The 18,799-nt window shown below is 37.3% G+C and overlaps 1 protein-coding gene across 2 annotated transcripts in view; it reads left to right on the top strand.

Annotated features, from left to right (window-relative positions):
- Nucleotides 1–18,799, top strand: part of LOC139693703 (lachesin-like) — a 702,929-nt gene that overhangs the window by 433,168 nt on the left and 250,962 nt on the right. For both annotated transcript variants that reach the window (XM_071591961.1, XM_071591968.1), the window contains one exon: nt 3,222–3,346. In XM_071591961.1, the coding sequence (XP_071448062.1) occupies nt 3,222–3,346 (125 nt within the window). The remainder of the gene's footprint in view (nt 1–3,221; nt 3,347–18,799) is intronic.

Here is an 18,799-nt window from a genome sequence, read left to right as displayed (position 1 = left end):
AATATGCTCATGAAAACATTTCACTCCCTGCGTTAATTATCACGTATGTAATTTAAGTACAAACATTTCTTAAGAGACCTAAAGGGCTTCCTAATTCCCTTATGTAAAGGCTATTAAAATATTTAGATAACTGGCCTAAAACTCAATGAGTTAGGTACTAGAAAGAGATTGACGGTTGGCCCTATCCTTGATATTTACTGCAAAAAGGCCAAGAAAGTGTATGATCACCTACTGAAATTAAAAAAAAAACGTTATTCTAGAAAAAACCAGCATGCATAAAAGACACCAAATCATATCATATGCTAAAGGTTTGAATAAAATATTTTTGAAATCAAGAATTTTTTACGACCTAAATGAATTTTTATCGGGAAGCTATGACGGGCGGTAAACAAATAATAACCATTATTCAAAATGTATGCATAATTTTTTCGTTTTTGCATGACTAATATTATATTTTCCCACTGTAGAAAAACAAGATAAAATAATTCTAAACAAATAAATATATTGATGTAGGTATCGAAGTTTATGAAATACAAGTTAAAACCAGAGAATCAAAAAATTGCATTTTAAAGGCATATCTGTTGAATTCAAGCATTAAAATACTTATTATGAACTGGTTTTTATAAAATAAACTTTACTTAAATATTTAATTTTCTCACTGAGCGAGAAAATGAAATATTTTATTCAGCCATCAACAAATCTTTTTCAAAACTCCTGATCAGATCAATTTTATACTCTTATTAGAAGCACTATAACCCTATTTGCTAGCAAAATTAGGATTTCTTTGAGGCTTCACCCATTTTTACTCAATTCTGTTTGAAGTGTATTATGTCATAAAAAAGTTTCAATGTTATGACTACTGCTATAACATTAAAAAAATTGACTTAAAGATTACAAAGGTCATACCTATTCGTATACGTGCACCACGTATTGGTCCATTTCGTGCGCTTGGAAATTCAACCATTTTGGCCTCACATCGATGTAGCAAGCACTATGCTTTATCGCTCTGCCCACCGTATAGTTTGGTGTTTAAGTAAGGCGGCAAGGAATCCGGAATCTGTGTCTGGACCATTTCCAGGGTTATTTGGCATCAGCGAACGAAAGGACGAGGTTTAGGGATGAGAGTTATCTGCATTCGCACACATTGGTGTCCACATTTACCTAATCGGCCTCGCCTCGTTCTCCACACTGGGAAACCGATGCCACCACCAACCGCTTATTCAAACATCTTTTAATTTCCTTATTTTTCATACTCTCCTCCAAAGTTCGGTCTGCAATATCAATAAATGTTGACATCTGTTTTTAATAATTGGGGTTAGCCAGATGAATCTCTATTAGTGCAATTTACGTAAGTCGATGGGTTGTCCTAAAGACATAATTCTATTCATTTTTGCAAATTTTCATCATTATAATGGTTTATTTTCAAATGTAATAAATAGCATGCTAAGGAAAATATGTAAAACTTTTTTACTGTACATATTTGAATCCGATATAGTGTTTATCCTTTTTCACATAGAGTGAGAATTTTTCCTTACATATTTTCCACGGTTAAGTATAAAACTGCCTCACACCGTTTTAATAGAATCATTGTATCAAAAGCAAGTATGCGTGCTTGAAAAGGGATTCGAACTACTTGTTTTTTGACAAGGAAGATTGATTAATTATGATTTGAGTGTTTGGCACCCTACTTCCAAAAATTGATTAATTTTTTTAAACTCTCTTCTTTGAAAACGGGAAACTTAAATATGAGAATTCTTTATTGTTAAGTACTCGTGCGTTAGTACGATCGTTAGTTATGTTAGTCTTCTTGCAATCGATCGCGAATTGGTGCCTGAAACTTAAAAATCCAATCAGTGTTTCCTGACTTGTATTTCTTACGGATTCATCTCTATTGACCATTATTATCACCATTAAATGAATTTTTATCCACATTGGTGGAAATATTTGTTTAAAATATCACAAAATATCATATAGTGAAGGTCTACTCTTAACGCAAAAATGGTGTTTACAATTGCATTTGTATTACATTCCAGTCCTGATGATGCGTTATGCACGTGGTATTGATGTTTTTATTATGAATAAATATAGTTTTTTAGACAAAAAGTATGATTTTCTTTTAAGGTTATTATTATTTTGAATAAGTTAATGCTTTTCGCATGATTAAATGATTAATCATTATAGTATGTGTCCTTCGGAATGCTTATTTCGCACTTAAACCTATACAATTTGAAAAGGTTTTATTTGAAATGTTTCAAAAAAGTTCAAAAATAAAGTAATGAACGTTTAATGCAGTTTGATATCAAATGAAGTCATAATTCATATTAATTCACTTATTGCGAGACTTCCTCTTTCACAAATTTGAATTTTGAAGATTAGCAAAAATTGAATGAACATCACCCATTTATCTTGCTCTGTAAATCTATGCTTGCTGAAATTTAAAATAAATCTGCATATCTTAAGTAAATGAACTTTTTTAATTATTGAATTTTCAATGTTTCTTTGTCAATAACATATGAATGTGTATAATAAGTCTAGGAATTTTGTACGGCTAAGTTGCGATCTTAATTCACTACAAATGTACAACTATGAGGTTGACATAATAGTTTTCCAGTCATTCTCATAGTTATCATCAATAGTGGGGTTCATTAAAATATTATCAGGGGTTTATTTAAGGGGTCATGCTTTGCTGCAACATAATTTCATTCACTCGTCTCTTTTCCTTTCTTGTTCGATCAAGTACCTACATTTTGATTAGGCGCGCTGCTATAATATATACTATACTTTATAAACTTGTTGATATCTTATTTTCTCCGTATATATACGAGTATAATTGATTTCATATATCGAACATAATTATCCCGATTAGGGAATGGGACCATTAATTCACTCTGTATTCATTGCTCACGAGTGCAAAGTGCATTTATCTTATCAGGAGCAGGAAACACCTTTAATGAATTTGCATCGTATCATGCTGTCCATGTGTGTGGAGGTGAAATAGAAAGCGAAGGCGTAATTCTGCTGCAAGTGGAAACATAGACATCCTTTCCCGCGAGTTGAACTTGATGGTGGCGGTGGAGCGATGCGAGAAAGTGGGGAAAGGGAGGGGATGGGGCGTGCGTGAAAAGGAAGGAATTGGGGGAAGAGGTGGGGTACCATGAGGTGGGTTCTTTTTCATATGCGAACAGGAATTTGAATAATCATCGATTTCCGTTTCCTTACAGGTCAGCACAACCCATCGTCCCCCGAATTGGAACCGGAATTCCTCGCCGAATTGGAGAACTTGACGGTCGTCCAAGGCAGAGATGTCTATTTCACTTGCGTCGTCAACCATTTGGGGGCGTACAAGGTGAGTGGCGTTACACGGTGGTGACAACATACCCCCCGCCACCCTCACCTCCCTCCCGCTCACCCCGCGGACATTCTGCCGGACGTCCTCAGCCCTCCCACTCCCATCCCCCTCTGCGCCAGACGTTATCTCTCTTTCCCTCGCCCGTTTCCCATGCAAGCTAAAGAACTCGAAGAGGCTTTTCTTTCTCTCTCTCTCTCATTCTCTCTCCCCATCCATTTCCCTATATAGAGAAGGTTCATGAAATGTTTTGAACCCAGTGCATCCCTGAGATGCTCGGAATATTTTTCAAAAAGGTAAAGAGTCTTTCGATGTTTCATCTTGAGACAGTTCGGAAATGGCCGACCTGAAAAAAACTAGCCTCGGGTGACGAAAGTAATTTGACCGGAAACAAATTTTCTGAGTGAATTGGTTTTGTTCTCTCCTACTCATGAATATGACAACAGAATATAAAAAAAGAACGATTAAGAGTAAATTACGTTTCAAAATGTTTTGTTGCATTAAATTTGAATTTTCAGATTTAATTCTAAATAATTTGTCTAAGAGTTTGCAAAAAGTAAAATTTCCACCGTATAGTTCATAATTTCACTCTCATGTCCGTAGACTGTTGCCTTGAATAAGTAATCAAATTTACACTTTTTAAAATTATAAATTGTTTTGTTTGTAGCTAATATTGATTTAAAATACTTTAATTTTAGTGACCTATGGGTACTTCATATTACCACGTGAGGCTTACAATTGGTCTCTTACACTTTTTGCTTTCTGCTTCACATGTGCGGAATTATCTTTTGAATTGCCTTCCATTTCTGAAAAAAGTAGGCGGTACGTTTTTTTTCAGACTCGCAGCAGTTAAAAAAATTTACTATTTTTGACGGAATGTGGCAGTTACATGAAAACAAAAACCTTTATATAATCATAGTGATATTATAGGGAATATTTGTTCATAAATAATTTAAAATTAAAGTGATGATTTAGCGTATCCCTTATTATTTAGTGTATCCAGCGTTTTTAATTTGATCACTTTAATGTAGTGTAATTCAATTATCGTGAATAAATGTAATCATATTCATATCGGAGATAAAGTCAGTTAACAACTATCATATGCGGCAAAATAATACCCCAATTTTATATAATGTTTCTTTCAATAAATGGTTTGGTTAGTAGAGACGGGATTCCGATAAAATAATACTAAGATCAGCTATTTACTTTCCCCATGCTTGAGACAATAATATTCAGTTAGACAACATTTAGTATCAACATTTCTATACAAATTTGTTTTCTTCACGTTGGCAGCATATTTTTGCAAGGTTTTTTCTCCATTATATTGCATTCGTCATTAATGTCGTGGTTTTTTTTATGATTTTGCCGGGAAATTTTCGTAACGTGTTCAAAGAACCTCTAAACTTTAATTTCTGAGCAGTTTGAGTGAATTTTTTACGAACGCAGTATAATTTTATAGATATTAACGCATGAGAAAATTAAAAATTATAGATTTTTTCGACTGCATAAATTATTTACGCTTGATCATCCAACTAATGAACCTATCAGTACATTGTTTTCCTTATTTTTTCATTAGAATAATTCTCTTCAAATCTCTTTCTGAATTTGGTCGCCAACCGAGTACGTCAAGATGAATTAGACAAAATAGAGTTTTCAATTCTATTCCTTTTTTTTATATAGTCATTATTTGTGCAAACGGGCGTGTATGAACGCAATCAGTATGGAAGAATAATGCTTTGTGAAAACTATTTATTATTCCAACTGATCGATTGGTCAATCCTGTTCGCTGATACAAATTTAAAATAGAATGATGCATTTCTCAACACATTTTAACTCCAACTAATTGTATTAGGAAACCGTAACTTTCTCGCACTCGAATATATGACATTACCCTACCATATTGATGCGCATGCAAACCTACTCATGTGAATTTTTATAAGCTTTCGAAATCACTAGGGTACACAAATTTCCAAATAATAATCTTCTAGTTCCCTTAGCCGAAATGAAATTCTATTTTATGACGTTACGATAATCTCATTTTCTTTTGATATGTTACATGTCCCACCATTTCAGTTATTGGTTATCTTTGTCGAAAATAGTGAAAATGTTCCCCGTAGCAAAACAAAAGATAAAAGATTCCCCTATTTCTGTGATGAAGAGATCAGCATTTTTGTGTCAAATTTTTCAAACTTGTAGTAACGAACCTGAACTACAACACAAATTTACATATTGAATGCTTTTACTGCCAGTTCATTTAACGTAATGGTTTTTCGGAGCCGTGGTGATTGACTTGGGTGTTAACGTAACTGTCACTCATGTAAATTTACTGAGCTAGAATCTACCGTTCATCCAAGCCCTTGGCAGATTTTCTGTTGCCGAGTTAGCATTATTATATTTAAAAAATTGTTTTGATAATTATATTTGAAAGGTATTTTATATCATCTGGCAAAGAAAAATGCATATTTTGCTAATCGAAATTTTTGTATGCTTTGCAAGTTCGGACAAATATAATCGGGTTAAATGAAATGGGCGTGGACCAAAAGCTTGTCTGATGAATGGAACCACGAGCGAAAGTAATAATTCGGGAGTTCGGTTGGCATCACGGAAACGTGTCATTCACAGTAAAATAATTAGGTTTTATACTGTCCAGGTCGAGTGAAATAAATCCAGATGCGAAATTTTATCATTTTCGAGACCGCAGCGACTCGAATCCGTTGGTAAAAAATACTTGCGGGACAAAGTGGGCACGCGGACTCTCAGAGGATACGTAATATATATTAACTAACAACCCCAAACGAAATTCCGGAGAGAAGGAGTAGAAGAATAATAAAAAAATATCGAAACAATCCCTCCCTCGGTCTCTCTCTCTCTCTCCCTCACCCCCTTCTCTCCACGAGCCACTACTTTGAAAAAGCGCTGCAAACAAAAACTGGAATTCCCGAATGCTTAATTTATTTAATTTTTGATGAAAGCAGCTGAAAATTAAATATTGGGTAAAAAAATAATTTTTAATAGGTATCCTTCTCCTTTCTCGCTCTCAAGGTTTTTCTTGCGTTTATCTTATTTTTTATTGGATTTTTAAAAAATTTTTTTGCTCAAATGAAACCCAAATTCCGAAATGGAAAACTTTTTAATGCGATAAAAAAATTTCGAGAACTCAAAGGGTTGCGCTTCTTTTTCATATCACCTCCGCCCGACCACTCCCTTTCTCCCTCCCTCACATCGCTCTCCCCCGCCAACCCTCTTCCTGCATCTCCCCGTTTTTCCTACTCCCTTCGCCTATTCTTTCTCTCCCTCCTTCTCCTCTCCCCGCTTCGCCAAATCTGTAAATCTCTCCCTCTTGCTACCCACCCAACCCTACCCACTTCCTCCCATCTCCTCTCTCCGCCACGCCCTATCCCCTCCCTACTCACTGATATTCCTCGTCTCTCCTCCACTCTCTCCCCTCCCTCCCCCAAAAAAGTTTCTCTTGCATACCTCTCATTTCCCTGCCTCCCTCACCTTCCCCTGTTTCCATCTCACAAACCTTCATATTATACTGCCCTCCTCTTCTTCCCTTCCCCTTCATTCTCTGCGTCCGCCCCCGTCCTCTGTATCATTCCGTTACCTTCCCTTTTCTTCCCCTCTCTCTGACCTTACCCTCCATCACTTTAACATTCCCTTCCCATATTCTCTCTCTACATATATACCCTTTTTTCTATGCCTCGTCCTCACGTAGTCATTCAACATTATCTTTCTGATTAAGAATGTTTTTATTCAATTCAGAGTATGAATTTATGTGTACAAACGCTTTGTTCTCGTAACTGCTTGTTTGTTATTTGACACTAAAAGGTGATGAAGTGCGTATGTATATTGGCTCCCTGAGAATATTCATTTTGTTATAACTCTGTATGGTTATTAAATGACTGTTCTATAGGAAGCATATAGGAATTACAATGTTTTCCCATGATTTAAAAGAGAATTAGCTTAAATCTCATTTTATGGGATGAATCAAAAAATGTATAAGTAATATGCTAAAATACTAGGTTTCCGAATCCGAAAATAGCAATTATTTTTTCTGACCTATATATAAATGTTAGTTTGGAATAAATCCTCAGTTTTTAAGCCTTACACTATTGCAAATCATCTGCGCAAATATAATCGATAGTGATAAGATATTATTGATTCTTAAATTTAAACTTTCAGCTTAAAATATGAAAATACATTCCAAAAAACGCACCAAGAGTCATTATTATGAATCCTAGATAAATTGTCACACTTTGTCTCAATACTCTCCTCAGATTGTCGTTTTGTTTCGCTAAGTTTCAGTAAATATCTTTGTTTTGCTGTCCAAGCTTATTTTTTCCTATTTCCACTTGGAAGCTCGGCCTACATGAGCCTAGTCATCTTAGCTTAGCCTTTTATATTAGCCAATTTAAGGGGAATGTTTTTTTTTATCGTATATAATTGTGGATAAATAAGATCTCAACTTCGGGGCTTATATAATTTATATTATATGCCATATTTCATATTATTAAGAATTAAAATATCATCCTTTTGACAATTTTTGAGCATATTATTTTCCATTTAACAAACAATTACTGAATTTTTCGTAGTACTATTCATTTCAATCCTAGACATCTTTCCGATTCATATACCATGAAATATAATCAAGGGAATATTTCACATTTTTTTTGCTTCTTCAATATCTGTCGCGGAGAAAAAACTGTGCTTATACCAAAAGATTAGTGCACTATCCTGTTTACTCTCCTGTAATTAATTTTCATCAATTCCAGCTTTAGAAAGTCAGTGTAATTTTATCCTAAATTGCAGCGAGGCAATTTACCCCATTTGGCTCGCTATTGAATTAAAACAACGCAAAAGCAAGACAGAAACGTCTTGGATCCGTCCAATTATTCCCTAGTCTGCTATAACCAACATTGGTATACACCAACTTATATGTACTTCCCTTCAATTTTCACTCATTACGGCGCGGTCCGACGAGGGATTTCCTCTCCCCTACCAACTGGTAAGATTGCAAGCCAAACTTTGCCTGCCTCATTCTTTTACGTGAACGGTGTTTGCCTCATGCCTTTTTCCACAGACGAAAAATTCGTCCTCAGGGAAATCTGAACTAGGGGAAACCATGCCATTCAAGGCTGTAACCTGGGTTTAGAAACTTCCCACTACCTCATGTGACGGTGGCGTGAAAGAGAAAATGACAAGGCATCTTAAACATGTCAGACCTGCGAGAATTACCCTCTCGGAGGGGTTTGGTATGCTTGGTTAGAATTCTCAGCGGTATAAATAGATGTAGATGCTAATTAATGGTGTAATTTGACGTTTATAGTATCATGGCTGATGGTAATTAAACTTTTGAATGATGATATCGTGATCAAGTAAAGGGGCTATTTTAGGTAGATTGTTCTAACTGTGAAGCCGGAGGTCGCTGCTTCGATTCCCATGACTGACGCTAATTTCTCAGCTTATAAAAAATCTGTTAATGGTTTTTCGGAACAAGACAACCACAAATTGATAGAAAAACACAATAATGGTATTTCTGAGCGAGATAACAAGAATGATGGACTCCTACTAAAGCTACCCTGAACACATGGTGAAAGGTAGTAGTTTCACCATCAGGTAATAGTGGCGCAGATTGTGTGGGTCGGCCCGGCATCAGCTACCACAACTGTGGGCGAGAGTGAAGTGCATGGTATCGGCCGTAGTACTGCAATGTGGAAGACAGCGGGAAATCACCACATTATTCTCCCTAGAAAACGCAGTCTTACCTACCATTCTAATAAGAATGTTGTAGCTTCAGTAAGCCAATCCTAGGATGGAAATACTGATCAATCGTAGTAAGTGGAAAGAAATGATAAGAAAAATTTGGGAAACACATGAACTTGTTTACTGAAGACGCATAAAAACGTTAGATTTAACTTGTCATTTGTCTCGAAACCTGGAATTTCTTTATTGTAAGCCTACCCTAAGTGAATTTTTGTGACTTTTTCTGGTAAAAAGCGCATTAATATATTGCGTAGTTATATGGTGTGCACAAATACCAAAACCAGACTACCATATTATGAATTATGAATGATAACGTGCACTTCATTTGATTTGTATTTGGCGCTCAGTGGTATATATATATATATATATATATATATATATATATATATATATATATATATATATATATATATATATATATATATATACATATATGGTATAAATCGTTTATAAGTACGTATTTATCTTTTCCACCGTGGTAATCCAGAATTTTAAATAATAAGGCCTGGGCATTAGCGCCATGGCCACGTTAACTGTGATCATTTTATCAAATTGTTTTCAGAATGCATATTTTAAGGTTTAGTTTTAAGTCGAAGTAAAATGTGATAATTTAACTACATTGCCGAAAGAGCTCTATTGGGTTCTTGTTACTGAATCGCCATTATTTTCTGCCAAGATAAGAGTTTACATAGATTCGTCTATCCATTCTTCTTTGGTAATGATAAATTGTGATCCTGTGACAAATATGAAGCTTCAAATTCAAGTATTAATGCAAAATTTACCTTTATACACCCTATTCCCATTAAAACTTTATAATTATGTCTTACTCCTTCATTGTTCTTTATTCTCAAATTATTTAGTCAACTAATGAAAATTTAAAGTTTCCGTTGTAAGTTCGGGAGCACGTGCTGTATTCATTAATTGCTCTGGCCTTTTTCACGCTTCCTCGCTATTAATCAAATGTAAAAGAATTTTCTCCATACATTTCGTTCTCTAAAAATGTTATTGCATTTGATTCCTTTGAGTTTTTGAGGCGGGGCTCTGGACGAAAAAGAGTATTAAGGGGGCTTCTCTTCTCTCGAGTATCATACAAAGATAATGATTAATGGTAACAGAAAATTTTTGCAGCGTGAAATGATCAGTAATTCATTGCTAACAAAAGACTTAGAATTCTCAAAGGACGAAGAGTAAATCTCTATCTTGGGGCTTTCACCATTTGAATTCACGTTCATTCAACGAATCTCCACGTACCATCTCGGCTGGAATACGAATCCCTTTCCTCCTTTCTTCTATTTTCATCTTCTCTTTTCCTCATCCCCGGAACACCCAACTCTGCTCTTGGGAGAGTGTTCGAGCAAAACAAAACGTTGGATGCTACCGCAAGCATAGCGAGATGTAGACCTGAGAAGTCTCCAGAAAAGTGTCGTTCTAAAAGTCGTTACAACCAAAGTAAGCCAAAAATTGCCCAGAAAAGTTCTCAAGTCGTAGAGTCAACTCGGCTTCCGATCTCCTTGAGAACAATGGCATTTCTCATGAACGTTTAAAAGGATCACGAAATGGCTTTCCCCAATCGGTTGGCTTTGCTGCAGCCCTTGCGATCAGCAGGTATTCTTTTGCTCTATTACCTATGGTCACTGCTGGAGATAGATCAATCTATTTTCCTTCGTATTGGAAACTTCATTCTAATTGGAATATTATTCGCTTGGATGTGAGAAGTGTATTCACTAATCTGAGAGGTGCCGTGCAAACAATAATGGGTGGAATACGTTATTATGAGTTACAATATGAAATAGGGCTAAGTTTTGAGTTTTCCGTTGATTGCAAGACTAATCAATGCTCGCCAAGATTCCCCCTCATGGTAGTAGACATGATTTTTGACTCATGCTCTACTACCTCTGCAATGGATCCAGAATGTAATGAATGATCATGGACCTATTTTAAGACTATGGAACACTTTAGGGGAAATTAGAAGCCTCTCCACGACTATGCTGAAGGAAATATTTTATCTTCTACAGAAAGCGTCGAGGTTGTTTGGTTCAACCACCTTCTTCCACGGATTGAAGTATATCCTGAGAACCGAGTTCCTTCTGTCCACAGAGGATGTTTTTACATAAAAAATTTATGAATGCGACTCTCTCTCTCTCTATAAATATATATAAATATAAATAAATAAATATATATATATATATATATATATATATATATATATATATATATATATATATATATATATATATATATACCATACCATACCATACCATACACACATATTTTATTATATACAGGGTCGAAGTAGTCCAGGGGTAGAGCGTTTAACTGCTGACCGAAGGACCCGGATTCGATTCCTGGGCAAGCCTTACAGGGGATGCTACATGATTTTTTGGGTACCAGATCTTCCTGGGAAACCATAACCGGCACAGGAAAAGGCACTGGTCCCCCTACCCTGATGTGTGAATTTTACACGCCGTCGGGCTTAGTACTGGGTGAACATTACCATCACCTATCAAACCGACCTTGGTGTTAATTACTGTGTTTATGGTTTATTACATATATTTATGCATATATATATATATATATATATATATATATATATATACATATAATACATATATTAATATGTATAGGCATATTATCCAAATTAGCCCAATGTTTTTGACATCCCTGTGAGAGGGGGATCATCATTACCGACCTAATCATCGTCCTTACATCGTCCATATGTTTCCCCTCTCTCGCCCGAAGAGGTTACGAGAGCTCGTATTCTCCCTCCGTGTAGGAGCCCTTCCATCTCTCACCAGTCATTTTATCAACCTATCCTCCCCGCCAAGCAGCCGATCCATTCATATAGATGAAAGGAGAATCTATGGAATAAGATTTTCTGTCAATATTAATAATTGGTTATTCGGAGGACTGGGTTGATATTCATTTAGGTTAAAGCTATTCTGATATTCATAATTTCTATGAATGAAAATATTTTATCAATGGTAATATTTGTTCTTTGCGGCTATGTGTATATTTTCATCAATGAAACACTTTGCTCCAGTTCAGTTTGTGACAGCTTACTTTATAAAAAGTAAAATTCTCTGGCAATCACCAGACATACTTTAGTGGAATTAGTTCCATTTTCTTACAAAATTAGGACTGTAAGGTTCACTTTTAAAGTAAGTTAGTTAACAGTATTGTTAAATCCAGGGCCTTTAAATGCAATTTCCATTTTGATAAAGCCTTTATTTATGATTTATTTTATTTTACGTGATTTGATTTATTATTATTATGGGGCAATGATTTTCGTACCAAAAGCCTTCAATAGGCCAAAAATAATACAAATACAGAAAATGAGTAAATTAGTGGTACTCGAGGAACATAGACCTGTTACTTTAATTCGCATGTGTGGTAAATAAATCATCAACAGAACTTCATTTACTAGAGTAAATATTAAGCGACTATTAAAGGAATGATGAATGTGGCTTAAGGGAGCATGCATGATGCCAGTAGAGGTATAGTACAATAGTAGAAGCTGTAATGAGTGAATTAATAGCAAATAAATATAGCGCAACTAGGGTGTTTATTTTTTCGAAATTTCATTCATTTTTAATATTTATTTTGTCCATTTCTTCCACCTATTTGCCTATTCTTGTGACACTTATTTTAGCCCACTCTAAAAAATCATTCTACTTTCCTCCTTCCAAAATTTGTGTGCAATAATCCCAGTTCACTTTCTACAAAGTATTATTCCTTGAAGCAACTTAGCGAGATAGAAAATAATTGATACTGTTTTTAACGTCATTTTTTGCGAAAATAGCTTTCTAATGGATAATTCTGTAATCTCAGAATACAAACCGTCTACTTTCTCTTTAAAGCATTATACTATACGTAAATCTGAATCATATTTCAGTGAATTGTAGTGACTAAATATTTTTTCCTTATCTGAAAATTTCGGCTTATTTGGCGTTCTCTTTTTTTTGGAGTTATTGTTATTTTTACACATTTTACGCAATGGTCGAGTAGCATATTGATATTGATTAGTTTGTCTAAATAGAGAGAGATTTTTTATTTTCATACTTCTAGTGAGCTGAAAGAATTTATTCTCCGATATCGGTGACTGTTAGATTTTTTCCCATTTCCTTTGCAGCTATTTCCGGCTTCATGGGTCTTGGAAACCATTGCGCCTAACTGCAAAGCGTCTCAAACATTGATCGCCATTTATTCTGGGGTCGTCTCTGTGGCCCCATTAATAGCATTAATCCAAAATAATTCATGATATTGGTTGACACACTTTGCGTACTGCATTTGTCGGTGCATACTACTGGAAGGAATTCTGTTTCGTTAATGATACCATTTCTCCTAGGTCCATTAATGTTGCCATAATTAACGGTTACAAGAGGACATTCATTACTGAAGATGAGCCGCGAGATATATTGCAGTAGATGGTAATTTCAAAGTCCGTCTCCCTAAACAAGGTACTAGTTGTTTAAATAACTATGTATGGCAAGTATGATACAGTTATGTGTACCATGCTATGAATAATATAAATTATTCATTTGCCTATATGCTCATACAAGGCTAATTAGGTGAAGTTATGCTTTCCGGTCCTCTCGCTTATAGATTTGATCAATCCGGATTAGATTAGATATGATCAAATCAGATTACCTGCGTATGCTAATAATGTAATACCTTGACGTGCGTTTGTCTCTTCTTAATCAACTTAAACTTGCCAAGGAAAAATCATTTAACTCGATCGAGATACATGGGCCCGACCTCATCTCCAATTTCTTGGCTTGACTTTTTGAAACCGACACTTTGCCCTCGCCAGAACGCTTACAATATGTTCTCGGAGTATTTTCCTTGAAGTTGACCAATGCATCATTATTCTTCTAAAACATTTCTGAAGATGTATTCGCATATGTATGTATTAATTTTTTATTTTGAAATTTGTTTTAAAACATGTTTTCTCCCCTTCCTTTCTTTCTTTACTTATAAACTAAGTTTTGTTTTTACGCGGTGGCGCTCAAGCAAAAGCCAAATACAGAGTCTAGTTCGGTCTTTTTTCACTTAAGCAACTGTTCTAATAACGTAATTTTTCTCATAACGTTACTCTCCCGTAATTGGTCTTGCAAAGCAGTTTTTACTACAAAATTTCCTCCTTATGGACTTCAGCCTTATTTAATTCAACCAATTTCATGGCCTGCATTTCAAATGTGCATCTGATTATGTATTGTTACACTGAAAATAAATCCCCTTTACTACAACTTAGACGTGGTGGAAAAACTAATGGGTTTTGACCACCCCTGGAGCTTTGCTTGCTGGAGCTGATTGTTCCTGATACGGTTACCCATGCCATAGTAGTTGAAGGGTTGGAGTCAGAGGAAAGTTTGTCCGTGCAGCGTCTGTTTCTCAGTGAAGCGGCCATCCCATTGTGGCAGCCATTTTAGTGATGGCGTCACTTTAAAATCACTATCGAGGACGACAACGGGAAATCATCTCAATTATTTTATTGTGAACCAGTGATGAATAAAATTATTAGAATTGGTCGTGGCAACTACGGAACTCGAAGATATGTATTGCGTCCGGCAGCGGGAGACGAAAGTCTTCTGCGGTCATCATCTCGCAAAATCCTCCTTAAGAAAAATCGATAACAACAGCTCAAAAAACAAAGAAGAGAACTAACCCAGTTGGAGTCGGGTGGGAGGTGCAGAGGGGAACGATAGATGCATTAGGGCTGAGTGAGATGAGATGAAATAATAGCAAAGATTATGGAAGCGATAGTTATAGAATAATATACGGTCATGAAATAAAGAGCTAGGAAGATATAGTGATAATATTAAACAAAACGTTTTGACAAATTGAGCAGGAGAGTTGGATAAAACTTTTAGTGTAAGTAAAAGCGAAATCAACAAACTTGGTCATTATTTAGGTCTACGTGCTAACAAACAATCATAGAGAAGAAGAACTAGGCCGGGAAATGTATTATTATTCAGTCTTTTCCATCCAAAATATGCCTCAGCACAGTAAAGTACTAATAGGTAAAAGATTTAGCTCTTATTTAGCAAAGCGACTAGCGGCAAATTCTTTCATCGACTATCATAGCGCAAGTTGCAGGGCAATCTCCGAGGTTCAGGCTCCTTCGTCGGGAGAAACTATAGTTTTTCCGTCACGAGGAAGACGCTTTTTTTCTCTTCTTAGTACACAGGTATACCTCCGTTCTTTTCCATTTTCCCCAGACGGTTTAACTGAAAATGCTCGATCATTTGTCCAAAATTTTCCATTTTGTCCCCGCTGTAATCTGATAAATCCTCATTAAACAGCGTAATGTAGAATGTATGAATATGCTAAGACATCTCGACCCATATGACTTCCCTCTTTTTCATTGTTTAATGCGACAAAACCTACAAAAAAGGTGTACGCGTATAAGTAATCAAAAGAACCCTTCATATCACGATTCGGGGCAATTACTACAACTGTCAAATGGCAGGTTTGATGATATTCATAACTGGATAGTGAGGGGAAAGGAACTTTACTCAAGAAGAGAAATAGATCATTTGGCTAATTGCGGGAGAGTATAGGGTAGAGATTGAGTGCTAATGAACCAGACTCAGATATCATCTCCTACCGGATGACGTATTATTGTACTCCTTTCAACTCACCATGCTTGAGTATAGAATAAGTATGAAGGCTTTACATACTTTCTCTACACTTGTGAGGGGCTCGGGATGGTGCGGTGGCTAATATACTGGCTTCTCACCAAGAGGATTCGGGTTCGAATCCTGGAGATATTTCAGTGGCATCCCCTACTTGAGGTGCTTTGTGGAGAGCACTTTGACTGAGCACACCGTTCGTCGGATGGGACGTTGAACTGCTTGACTCCTTGGCGCCTTTCGTTAAGAGCAGGCTAATGCCGACGCCGGGTTCCTCTCCACCTTTCATCCTTTGCTGTCCATCCCTAATGGCGCAAATTACCTCAGCTGCCGGTCGCTAACCCTAAAACGACTACTACTACTCTACACTTGTATACTACTTCATTATGAGCCAAAAACCTATCATGTATCGAGTACCTCCGTTGAACACATTCACTCGTCCTTTCTGTCATGCGTACTGACAAGGCATCTAGGTGAATTATTCTCACCTGGGTGAGGTTATTCCTTGGGAGATCAATACCTTTTCGGAAGTCCTAAAGGCAAAGTTCTAGGCGTCAAAACTTCGACAGAAATGAAGATACTGTGGAAATGTTGCGAAGAAAACTTGCAGAAATTGTGCTAGGAAAGCGACAGTTCTTTCATCAGAGGGCCATTAATTCTATCTTCAAAGCAACCACATTCACGAAGTTGAGGGTATCTAGCAATAAGCCTGCTTTTGCATCTAGTTTCGATTTCCTCCAAGTCGCGGGCCTGATGTGTCTCTCCGTTTTCACATGACCTTTCTTGACCATTCTCTTCTGCCTGTCCCTAACGCTTTGATCTCTCGCCATGAGACCTCAACTGTCTTCATTCTCTTTCCACTTAACGTTATTTAATTTCCCATCTTTTTTCTTTCCCGAGGTCCCTTTCTCCACCACTTCCCCATAGCACTACCCCTCGATCCAAACTTCCCTCTACTTCGCGGTTCCCTCACTTCTCTTTTGCTCCCTCATGACATTGTGGTTCCAGCCGCCACGTTTCATGATGATGGCCTATTTATCCGAAATCGACTTTTCCTGGTCGATCCAGGTCGGAAAAGCCTTCTCCTTCCCCTCCTCCACTCATTCCCCTGTGCTTCCTCCTTAACCCTCATGCTTTGTCCCCCGCCCTCCACCTCTTCTTTACACCCCCCACCCACCACCACACACGCCCTCCCAGCACCTAGGCACTCCATGCCTCCTGCAACGAAGACTCACTCCCTCAGTCTATCCTCGACCCGTTGCCTACCCCCCTTTTTATTCCCCTCAGTCCCTTCCTCTTCTCCACAAGACTCCCTCGCTGACTCCCACTTCACACCCCATGCCTCCGATGTTTATGAGCCGGAAAGAGAGAACTGAGACTCCCTTTCCCACTTTTCCTTCCTGCCTGCCTCGTACGCCAAACCAACTCTCCCTTCCCGTTCTCCCCACACCACTGCCGATTGCTCCCTCTCTCTGTACCGTTTTCCATTCTCGCTTCCTTCATTCCCTCCACCACGGCCACCTAGCTTCTCTTTCCGCCCGACCAGCACATGACCGTTGCCCCCTTTCCTCTCTCTCTTCCTCTCTCTATACCTCCATCCCCGAGTCTTCCTTCCCGCACTCTCTACCCTTATGTCGAACCCTTCCTTAGAGAACTCCCTCTCTCTAGGAGCCTCGTTCTTCCTCCCTTCCCTCTTCCATGTCGGACGAAAAGTGCTCCTCCAGGCCTGTCTCTCTCTCTCACACACACCCACGCACACTGGCGCTCACCTTCTCTCCCTCCGTCTTTCGCTTCCTATCATCCTCACCCTTCCATTCGCGTCCATCATCCGCCCGCAGTCTCCCATCTCCTCTATTTACTCGTCATTCGCTTATCCTAGTTCTCCGCTCCTTTCATTTCCTTCTCCACGTCTCTCTTCCCTCGTAGCCCAGGGTTGGGATAATGCGTCACGTCGGGAGTGGTCTTCGTGTGATCTTATTATTTTTACTGCTAATTGAGCGCCTTAGCTGCCTACAGCTGTCTTTTATAAAAGCGACCTATCGGAGAAAGGCAAATTCGGAAGGAATGATGTTCAAATCAGCAGGATTCGAGTCTGAGACCTTGGAATTGACGTCATCTGCAACCACTAAGGATTACAACTTCGGCCTTACATCCTTAGATAGGTGACTTTCATGGTCTCCATTACGAGTACTGAAGGTTTGTTGGATTTTCTTTCTTACGTTGGATTCTATAAAATTGAATTCTAAGGTGCAATTAGACATTTAATTTATATTCATCATAGAATACTCTTTGAACAATGTTAATGGACTGACATATCTCACAATGGGAACTTCCTTGAGCAGGTGAAATTGCAAATTCAAGTAATATAAGATTAAGTTATTTTTCCTTAGCTACTTACAGTGCCCTCAATAATTATAGATGTCCTCTAGTCCTTAGGGTGTCTTATTCTGTCAAATATGGTGGACATCCGGCTAATTTTCCCCGAAACCAAGCTGCCCTCCTATGGGACCATGAGGCAAATTGGTTTTTCGTGTTTGTAGTTGGTTAGAGTGTTTAAAATGAGCTGAAAATGAAAATATATCTGGTGACACAGCCCAACGAAGGGAATCGTAATAACCCCTACCAGCCAGTCAATTTCAGCAGGAAAAGCCTGCCTCATACGTGGTCGACCGGGTTTTTTCATTTTAGCCACTACGAACATTTTCGAGATTAAAACTATTATATGCAATGAGAAATAAATACAGATGATAAGCACACTCCATGCTAAAAACGTTTCTACAGCACGTGTGTATAGTTAATCGACCAGTTTCCCGGTCGATTCATTGAAGTTATCGCTGGATTTTAATTAGCCTGTTTTCATATGATTTAATTGTAATCAAAGATGTATTCCCTTGTTTCCTTATCCAATCGGTTAAAATATTCGTCTTTTTGGTGGTGAGATCATTGAAATGTGTATTTAGCGACTCTCCTACACTGTCTTTCCTTTCAAAATTTTCCCCATTAGTGTGGCTGTTATAATAGGAAACTGGTGAGAATATTTTCTTCTGAAAACAAG

The sequence above is a fragment of the Hetaerina americana genome, unplaced genomic scaffold, assembly GCF_022747635.1.
Source record: "Hetaerina americana unplaced genomic scaffold, ioHetAmer1.1.p SCAF_1, whole genome shotgun sequence".
NCBI lineage: Eukaryota > Metazoa > Arthropoda > Insecta > Odonata > Calopterygidae > Hetaerina > Hetaerina americana.
Note: the sequence above shows the minus strand (reverse complement) of the source record. Positions and strands in the feature narration are given on the sequence as shown.